The 10,397-nt window shown below is 30.9% G+C and overlaps 1 protein-coding gene across 1 annotated transcript; it reads left to right on the forward strand.

Annotated features, from left to right (window-relative positions):
* The first annotated feature begins 6,801 nt into the window (after positions 1-6,801).
* Positions 6,802-9,964, forward strand: LOC123900543 (zinc finger protein JAGGED-like). Its single transcript, XM_045951519.1, has 5 exons — positions 6,802-6,872; positions 6,999-7,114; positions 7,738-7,881; positions 8,002-8,089; positions 9,281-9,964. Coding segments are annotated over exons 1-5 (789 nt in total). The 5' UTR covers positions 6,802-6,870; the 3' UTR covers positions 9,720-9,964.
* The last annotated feature ends 433 nt before the right edge of the window (positions 9,965-10,397 follow it).

The raw sequence follows: 10,397 nt of genomic DNA on the forward strand, positions 1-10,397 counted from the left end.
GCAATTTGGCCTTTTTGGCTCAGGCCAATATAGACCATATGAAATTAGGTTGGGCTAGACTAGCTCATTGAGCTTCGGGCCGGCCTATTATAAAAAAAATTATGCAATTATTTAAAAAATAATATCAATAAAAACATAAAAAATTTATCATTTAATTGAAAAATTATTATAAAAAATATAGTTAAATGTGTAAACTTAAAACTTTTTAAAAAAATTAAGTTTATAATTTATTATGTTCAACTAATTATTTTGTTTGGTGAAAATATTCGACTAATTTTTAATCCACTTAAAGTATGCCAAAATCGTTCCCACGAATATAACTCAGTTTAAGAGGAACATTTCATCGGGTGAAATACTAATCACTAACTCATTTGATAAAAAAAAAAAAAAAAAGTACACCAAAATCAATTCTACATCAAACTCAACTTTTGCTGCTACAAAACCAAACACCGCTGGATTCTTTTGAATCAATTCATTAATTTTAAATGTTAACCTTTGATGTATTGAGTTGGAGGAGCAAGTCATATACTTCCATGTTAATATTTTTTTTTTTGATATATCATGTTAATATATTTTTACTTATAAGAATAACTAATTTATACCGTGAAAGTTTAATAAGAATCGAATACTCCGTAGGATATTTGAATTTCTTTTGTCAAAATCAACAAAAAAAAATGAATTGAACAACTCGAATCGTTAGCTGTACATTGCACAGGTCATAGGCTCCAGAGCCATTTCCATACCAAAACGAAAAAGGCTTCATGCTATTTAATGTGTGAGGTCCTTTTCTTTTTTCTTTTTCATCGATTTAGTAATATTTTTATTTCTATATATAAATTGAGTCAGGATCCGTTGACACCAACTAGTTTGACACCAAATGTTACACCTCTCAATAACGTTTTAACCGATATAAATTTTATAAAATCCACCGTTGGATTGAAAGTTTACATCATATAGATCATTTGTGTAAAATTTCAGACAAATCCAAAATCATTTGATATGCTATTGAGACACATAAAGATTAACGGCATTTAAAAAAATACAAAAACCGTTAATTTTGATGTATCTCAATAACATATCAAATGATTTTGGATTTATTTGAAATTTTACACAAATGATCTATATGATGTAAACTTTCAATCCAACGGTGGATTTTATAAAATTTATATCGGTTAAAACGTTATTGAGAGGTGTAACATTTGGTGTCAAACTAGTTGGTGTCAACGGATCCTGACTCATATAAATTTATTCTTTTTTAATGGACTAGATAAGATAATTTAACATATACCGAGTTTGATTTTAAAACTGTTTTGGGATTGGATATATTAGGGGCTAAGGAACAAGATAAAAATTGAAATTCTTGTTTTCTACTGAACCACGTGACAATTTTTGTCTTATATACAAGTTGTTTAAAAAGTCAAAATAACCTTTTGCCTATGAAACATCAAACAAGAAAAAATTTGTTCACCACTTTAAATTTTTTTTTTTTTTTGAAAACTTGGTATACGGCCTTAGGACCGACTAATCCAAGGGGACCAATCCCACCGCCCACTTGCGGGGGCCCCATTTAAAGCCAGAGTTTTTTTTGCTCCACTTTAAAATTTGTTATGTGATGTTTTGTCTTATTTTATCCGGGACATACATTTTCATATCAAGCGGACCATATATAAAACTCGAAGGTTAAGCTACTAGATATGCATTGAAGTAAGTTTTAGCAACATAGAGATTATTTCTTCCGTAATTGATCGATAGAGGTTATTTCTTCAGTAATTGATATACCACATGTAGTTTTTTTTTTTTTTTTTGAAATAACAATACGTATAGAGTTAAAGATGTTTTCATTCTCAGTAATGAACATGAACATATAGGTTATTTCTTCCTAAAAAATGTACGAATATTGATCATTTTGAAAATGAGATTAATTGTTTGATTTTCCCTACATATATGAACACGGCATCACCAAGTTGAAGGTGCAAGTGAATTCTAGAGTTGTGGTCCAGACGCTAAACAGTACTAATACTGGTAGTACTGCCGGATGGAGGCTTATTCAGGAAATCCGTCAGCTATTAGCATTGAATTGGGAGATTTGAATTTGTCACAGATACCGTGAAGCAAATGCATGTGCGGATGCTCTTGCCAACATGGGATGCGACCATGGACCTGGACTACGTGTTTATGAACAATGTCCGGTTAGTTTGAGTAGTTTATTGCTTATGGATGTAATGGAGGTTACTACCCCTAGAGTCATCTCAGTTTAGTTTCTTCCCTTGGGCTTAGGCCTCTTTATATCAAAAAAAAAAACAAAACTAACACTTAATTTGAACCTAAAAATTCCAAGTACTTGAAGACAATTTCCTTTATTGATTGTAAGTTGCGTGGCTAGAGTTCTGAACACATAAGAGATTTTTATTGGATATATTCTACTTAAAATTGTTATGGACCACATAAAAAAGTAATAGATGACTATAAACAACAAGTTTTCAGATAATTGGGGTGCGGTTTCATTGCATGATTCTTCTGTCCAGGTTAACTTTGAAAACATCAAATGTGTATATATGTCACAAATCCTTGATAGTGTACCAGCCAGCTAGCTTATAGTAGTGAAATCAGCTTCAGTGAAGTGGTCCATGAAATATCACCTGATGATTTTAATGCTTATATATCTTGCTTTCTTATTAGGCAGTGTGTCTTCTTTTTCTTTCATTAAAAATCATTTCAGCATGCAGCCACTTTGTGGACAAGATAACTTCTAACTATTTTTATTTTTTTCATTTGAAATTCAATAAATTAATATTCATGCATGCTAGCTGCTCCAAATTATACATGTAAGCACGCAAGACACTCACAAAGAACACATATTTGATGACGAAGTTCGACCAATTTTACATATGTCTCCGACTTCATTATGACCGCAATTCTTTTTCTATTATTTAAGATTAGGATTAGGATTGCAAATTGCAACTCTTATTTAAATGCTACACTCCAATTTACCTCTGCACTTTAAAGCGCAATCTTGAAAATAGTTTTTGGCGAAGACTAAGGGGGGTGTATTGGATTAGGATTTTGACGGACAATTTTAACAAAAAAAATCTTGAAGATTTTAAAAGATTTTATAGGATTGTATAGACTTTTAAGACTTTTTAAAATACTTTTTTACAATCAGGATTTTCCAATTTGGATTTTAAAAGACTTTAATGGATTTTATAATACAGATTTTTAAGATTTCAACTGACTTTATGAATTTTTAATATTGAAAAAAACTTTCCATTCTTGGTGAAAAAGAAAAAGAAGTGAATGAAAAAAAAATTAACGTGAAAAAAAAACAAGTACATCCCTTCCTTTGATTTGGAGATACAGAGAAAAAAAAATTATGAATAGATCATAGATTCATAATATATAAGAAAGAAAGAAAGAAAGAAAGAAAAACAACAATAAATTGAAAAAATTAAAATCGATCATAGATTCATAATGTATAAGAAAGAAAGAAAACAACAATGAATTGAAAAAATTAAAATCGATGGGCAATAATATATATATATATAAACAATATTGAGTACACTTGTATGCATGTCCATTGTCATTCAAAAGAAATCACCATGAAGAAATTTGAAAGAGATTGAACGGGAGTTGATGGTGAAAAGAAAATCAGAATATTGATAATGTTCTATTCTGTAGATAGAAAAAAAAAAGTCTTGAAATATTATAAAAAGTCTCATGGGTTTTGGTGAGATTGTTGGAAGAGTGTTTTGTGTGTATTTTCAACTAAAAAGTCCATCAAAATCCATTGCAAAGAAGAATCCATCAAAATCCATAGACTTTTGAATACCAATAGACATTTTAAAAGTGGTAAGAAATCTCAATTGAATACCAACAGATTTTGTTGCCTTGAAAAAAAAATCTTAATTGTCTTAATTGAATACCACAAGATTTATTTAACTTTTCTAAAAGTCTTGATTGAATACCACAAGATTTTTTTATCATAAAAAAGTCTTTTAAAATCATATGAAATCCTAATCCAATACACCCCCTAAGACGGTCAAGGCCTCTTTTATGAGTGATATATTAACCCTAAAGATTGGCTTCACATTTACACGTCTCTTTCCCTAGGGGCCTTCTTTGTTTTACCTTTTCTTATTTTCTTTCTAATTTCATCGGTTGTATATGAGTTGTACTCTTAATTTTTATATATATAGTGCAATAATCTATTGTTCTAAGTTGCGGTCGCTATATAAAAGTTCAAGAATCACTACACCAATATGATCAAAATCGTAATTGCTGCCACATCAATCATATTTGTGTGTCTTTTGCCACAATATCAAAGTATGTGGAAAATGGATTTGATGCAGTTATTACGTCAGCGTAGTAAATATTTCTGACCGTCTGATAAAAAATGAATGGTTAAGATTAAATTTTTATATAAAATTAATCAAATGAATTAAATAAATTAAAGCTGTCCATCAATTTTGTGCGGCTGAAATTGTCTACTACATATAACTGTGTGAAACAGTTACATTAGGCGATCCAGATCCAAGTAGCTTAGAACGATTGAGATGGAATTAAAGAAGTCTCATATAGGTATGTTTAAAGATAAATAGTACATTCTTTTGAACTTGGGACTCCACACTTAAAAACACAAAATTAGCTGAAGTAATGTGTTGTCAGTGTTGTTGTTAAACATTCATTAATATAATTTTGCCATTTAATCAAAAGGAAAATTAGCTATGTATAGTTTCTAGGACTCACCTAGCAAGCAGTGGTTATATTAATTAGTTGACCCTAAGCTCTTTTAGTTGTACACACTCTTATCTCTGTAAACTGTACTGTAATTGACGAAAATATAGTTCCTTCCTTCTGCATATAACAATGCAATATTAATGATATGATATAGATTGTTTAAGAAATTCAAATCCATTAGTTCTTCATTTATAATTATTGAAAAGGACTATGTATATGTCATCTATAAGATGTAACAACTTTCAAAGAAAAAAGCAACACATATATATGAGGTTGAAACTATCTCAATATCTCATGCTAATATAGATTGTAAAACCCTAATGATAGCAACCTTTCGTTGATGCTATAAGTCTAAGACTATTTTTCATCAAGATGGAGATATTGAGCTATTGTGGACCATACATCACTTGTTCTCAAGCATACCCTCCCCACTCTTTTTAGCACAATTAATAACAACACAAAATGTATACGTACCCTATGCCCTGTGTCTCGGTTTCTTTCAGGTATAAACGTAAGCTTTCATTCTTAGGGCAACCTTTAATGATCAAAGATATATCTACTGGACATTTCATTGCCATCCTTGTTGGTAGTTTATTATATTTTTAATTGTTTGATATTTATTATTTTTTAATATTTTAACATTTGTCTCTAGCTCTTGCAATAAAAAAAATAATAGGGCCAATAATTTGTAATTTTATTATCTTATATAAAAACTAGTATTTATTTAGTTACCTAGGATGGAAGTTTGTTATGTCACCTGACTTGTTAATCATATGTGCTTTTAAAGGTGGCCTCAACTTAAATATGAATTTGAATCTCTCCAACTATTTTAGTGCAGTCTTCTCTCATTTTCTTAATCTAACGATGGATTCAACCATAAAATAAAAATAAAAAAAGCATATAAGAGAGAGAGAAAAGAAGGTGAATGAATGGCTAAAATCAAGACGGGATGACAGCATGAGAGAATGGACAGAAGATGATCCAAATCCCGTGAATATCATCGGACATAAGTTTGACATTCTTTGGTATGGTGGATTTGAAAAGAGGGAAATTGATGTTAATTTCTCCAATATAAGGTCATGAATATTGAGCAATTGGTAGATCAAATTAAATTCTTTGTTTAGATTGACGATAGATATATTAATAAAAAGATAATGAAAAGAATATAATTAAGATCACAAACATATACACAGTACAAAAAGTACTCAAACAACACGATAGAGAATACAAAACGACAGAGAAACCGAAAACATTAAACGAAAAACAATAATGAAAAACTCAGACAATACAAAACAACAGAGAACGGAATGATCCGATTTTAATTTGAAGGTGGTTATTAGGTCAAGACTACACTGCAGTCACTATTGTCCGACTGCACACAACATCCACACTCTCATTTTAAAGTCAAGAGATGGACTGTCCAATTGTTGATTGAAATAAATATGAGTAATGTTTTTATTGAGAAATATTATTTAAACAACTTTTTGACAACATTCTCTTTTATACTTATATTTATATTTATTTATTTTTAATGGCAAATATATAATATATAAATATGAAAAAAACGAAAATGATATAAAGGAAAGTTCAGAAAAATAAAGAGGTACCAGAAGTACACTCCACCAAAATATAAAAATAAAAATACAAAGAAATAAGTATACAAACCACCACCAAACTAATTGTAAAAAAAACACCACCAAACTAAAGCCCCCCTTAAAGGCACCACGAGAAGAAAAAAAACCCCTTAAAAAGAGAGAGACAAGGGCAACCACAGGTATAACAAAGCAAAAGAATGCCTTCAATCCTTCTAACCCATAAGGATTCAACATGACACTCCAACAAACTCTAAAACTGTTATGAAACATATCCGCTACCGCTACTCTAAAACTCTTTTATATTTATATTGTACGTATTCTTATTCTAACATTTCTCAATAAATAACATTACTCACATTGTGTGTGCGCGTGTGTAGTGACGAGGGAAGGAAGGTGAGAGAGAGAGTGTGTGTGTAAAGAAAGGTGTAGCAGAGGAACTGATAGAGAACTTTCAAAGCTCTTTATCTTCTACCATCACTCAACTATAGCCTCTATTTCTTTTTGTTTTTCTTTTTCAGTTGGTACCAACAACACCTTCACCATGTAGGTCTCTCGTCCCCCACTCACTACACCTTCACAGATTGATTATCTCTTCCTCTTCAACTACTATACTATCTTTCTTTTTTCTCTTTCTTATAACTTTGTTCATCATGTTTCCTTGATTTACAGGAGACAAGATGGAAATCCGTTAGACCTTAACAATCTGCCTGATGACAACAACTCAAGTAGAGATCATCATCATGCTAAACAACTTCTTCCTAACACCACCTCCTTACAACCAGCTGGTAATTTTAATTAATTAAACCCTTTTCATTATTAGTGATCACATAACCAAAACAAACAAAAAAATCTGCCCGCAAAAGGAGTCGGTGATTTAGGTGTTGTTTTAATTCATTTTCTATCTTGTAATGTGATTGTTTGTGTTTGTGTTAGCCGTTCAAAAAAAAAAACAAAAAAAACAGATTTTTTTTTTATCTTTCTTAAATTTATTATTTTCACAACGGCGAACCATGAAAACAAAATGAAATATCGAACCTATGTTTGGTATTACGGTGAATACTTCAGAATTGCCGAGGATCATTGTGATTCTGACGTATTCACCATAATATCAAACATAGGCTAGGTCATGGTTGTTTGACCATGAAAAAGTAGTCATAGCATTTTTTTGTTCACTTTTCATTTCTTGTTCTTCTTCTTCTTAGACCTAGCTAGACTTTTTTTTCTACTTGTTTGCAAACATGGTAGAAAGAAATGAAAAGGGTATTGTTGGTTGGTAAAGTTATAGTAAATGAATGTGATGATGGTTTTTGGGAATGAGGTATATATGTATGTTTACTTTATTGTAATAAAGGTAAAGGAAGAAGGGTCTTATCAAAGGTGCTTGAAATGGATATTATGGTTACAACAGTTACAGGTAATAAGGAAAAAGAAGGCGGCGAAGAAGATGATGATGATGATAGAAAAGACGGGAAGGTTTATGAATGTAGATTTTGTTCCCTCAAATTCTGCAAGTCACAGGCTCTTGGGGGACACATGAACCGTCACCGCCAAGGTGTTATATTAGCTTTTTTCTACTTTTCTTTTTTCTCTTTTTCGTTTTTTATTTTCTTTCTTTCTTTTTTTACTTTTTGATTTGATTTGTGATTGTGTTGTGTGGTTGGTTTGGATGCAGAGAAGGAAACAGAGAAATTGAACAATGCTCGTCAGCTGCTCTTACGTAATGATCACAATCTTGTTGCTCAAGCTGCTCTTCACCTAGGGTATGCTCCCATTAACTTCATCAATATCTATATTTATGCTTAAATGCCATTTTAGTCCTCCATTTACAAAATGCACAATTTTGTTTTGTTTTGTATAATTTTGGTCACCTTATTTTCAAAAATGATCAATTTTAGTTTCATGTTTTAAAAAATTAAACATTTGGTCCCGTTTTTCATTTATCATTCAATTTTAATGACATGACACGTTTCTTTAAATGAAATGACACACGATACATGCTCATGAGATTGTCACGTCATATTTAATGTAACATGTGTCATGTTATATAAAGAATATGTCAAGTCATCAAAATTGAAGGTTAAATGACGAGAGGGATCAAATGTCTAATTTTTTAAAAAAAAGGGACTAAAATTGCATAAAACAAAATAGGGAGATCAAAATTGTGAATTTTGTAAAATAGGAGAACTAAAATTGTGCAAAACAAAATAGGGGACTAAAATTGTGCTTGTTGTAAAACAGGAGAACCAAAACTGCATTTAAATCCTATATTTATATAATAGTGAATTTCATTTTAATATAAAATTATTTATATTGAAAATGCTTTTGCATGAATATCCTTTGAATCATGTGGATCCAATTTAATTTTGACCTCTCAAAAATCTTTTAATTGTGAACTATAACACCCCCTTGAAATTTATTAAAAAAAATACTAAGTTTCACATTTTAACGGAATCATAAAGCCCCTTAATCATATGAATCAGATTTCCTGCAATAACTGTAGGACATGGTATTTGATCTGAGTTGTCTAATTTTAAATCCGCTATTGAGATTGTTTTTCAGTATAAAATTGACTTTTTGATCTTAACCATCCTATTTAAAATCGAGGGCAAACACTTCTTTAACTAAAAATGTTCCAAGGACAACCAAAAACATTAGACCTCTATGGTTAATAACATGCAAAATTTGTGGTATTTAGATCACATTTAACAATGTAAATTTGTGGTTAATGTAGTATAATCACAATTTTGATAGTAAAATTATTGAATTAATCATATTCTCAAGTCAATAGTAATAAAATGGATGTCCAAATATCATTGTTCTCAAATTTTGTCCCATCAAATTAACTTATTTTTTCCTCATAGTTTTTAGAGAATGTTTCTAAAGTAGAATAATACAGTTAATAATACATAGTTTGATTTGATACAATTTGTGGAATTCATTGATATTCTCAGATGTTATCCACCAATAGCAACAGCAGCAGGGTATAATCCAGCAGGTAACATAGGAGATTATCATCATCACCCAACAATGCCTCTAAGATTCCCAACATCCTTCTCTGCAGCAACAGCAGCAGCAGCTTCATCATCCTCAATCCAAGTACCACCACAACAACCATCTCATCAAGTTCAACAATATTTATATGCTTCACCTTCAAGACCCACCATGTCTTTCCCAACACATTTGATTCCTCAGCATCATCAAATAAATGATTACCGCCGTATGACTCATCATGTTATGAGTAACAACAACAGCCACCACAACATGAACTATGTTGCTGCTGCAAGTGCAAGTGGCGGTGAGTCAAGTTACACGTGCATAGGTGCACCGGTTGGACAAGGTTTTCTTCCAGATCATCATACTTCAACAACGATCAATCGGTTTCAAGAGTGATATATATTTTTGTGTTGTTATCTGTAATGTATCCAGAGAGAGAGAAAGAGAGAGATGATTAATTAATAGTACTGCTAGCTATAGTATGGTGCATGGTGACAGATATAGCTAGCTAGGGTTATGACTCATCATGAGTAAGGAGAGATAACAACAAAAAACAGTAACTAGGGTTGCAGCTTTTGAGATCATTCACAACCTCAGCTACTTTGGCATGGAGCTGTGGGAATGTCTTTTGTATGTTGGTTCGGTACAATTCACAACAAACAAGTTGGATATGAACTGAAACTTTGTGTCACTTCCTTTTGCATTTCCAATATCTTTTATTTTATACTCACCGGTATCATATATAAGCAAAAATTGCCTTTTAAGATTCACTCAATAATTAATATATTTGACTTATAATACTCCCTCCGTCCCAAAAAGAATGACCCAGTTGACCGAAACACGCATGTCAATGCATAACTTTGACGATTAATATCTTTAATTGTATAATAGTAAAAATTATAAAAAATTGATATTTTGAAAATACTCATCGAGACGAATCTAACAACATCTTATATGTTAATATTTATTTTTATTTATTAGTAGAAAAATATGGTCAAAACAATATATATGAATAGTGCATATATTCAAAATGGGTCATTCTTTTTGGGACGGAGGGAGTAATATAAAGACTAA

This window comes from Trifolium pratense, linkage group LG1 (genome assembly GCF_020283565.1).
Source record: "Trifolium pratense cultivar HEN17-A07 linkage group LG1, ARS_RC_1.1, whole genome shotgun sequence".
NCBI lineage: Eukaryota > Viridiplantae > Streptophyta > Magnoliopsida > Fabales > Fabaceae > Trifolium > Trifolium pratense.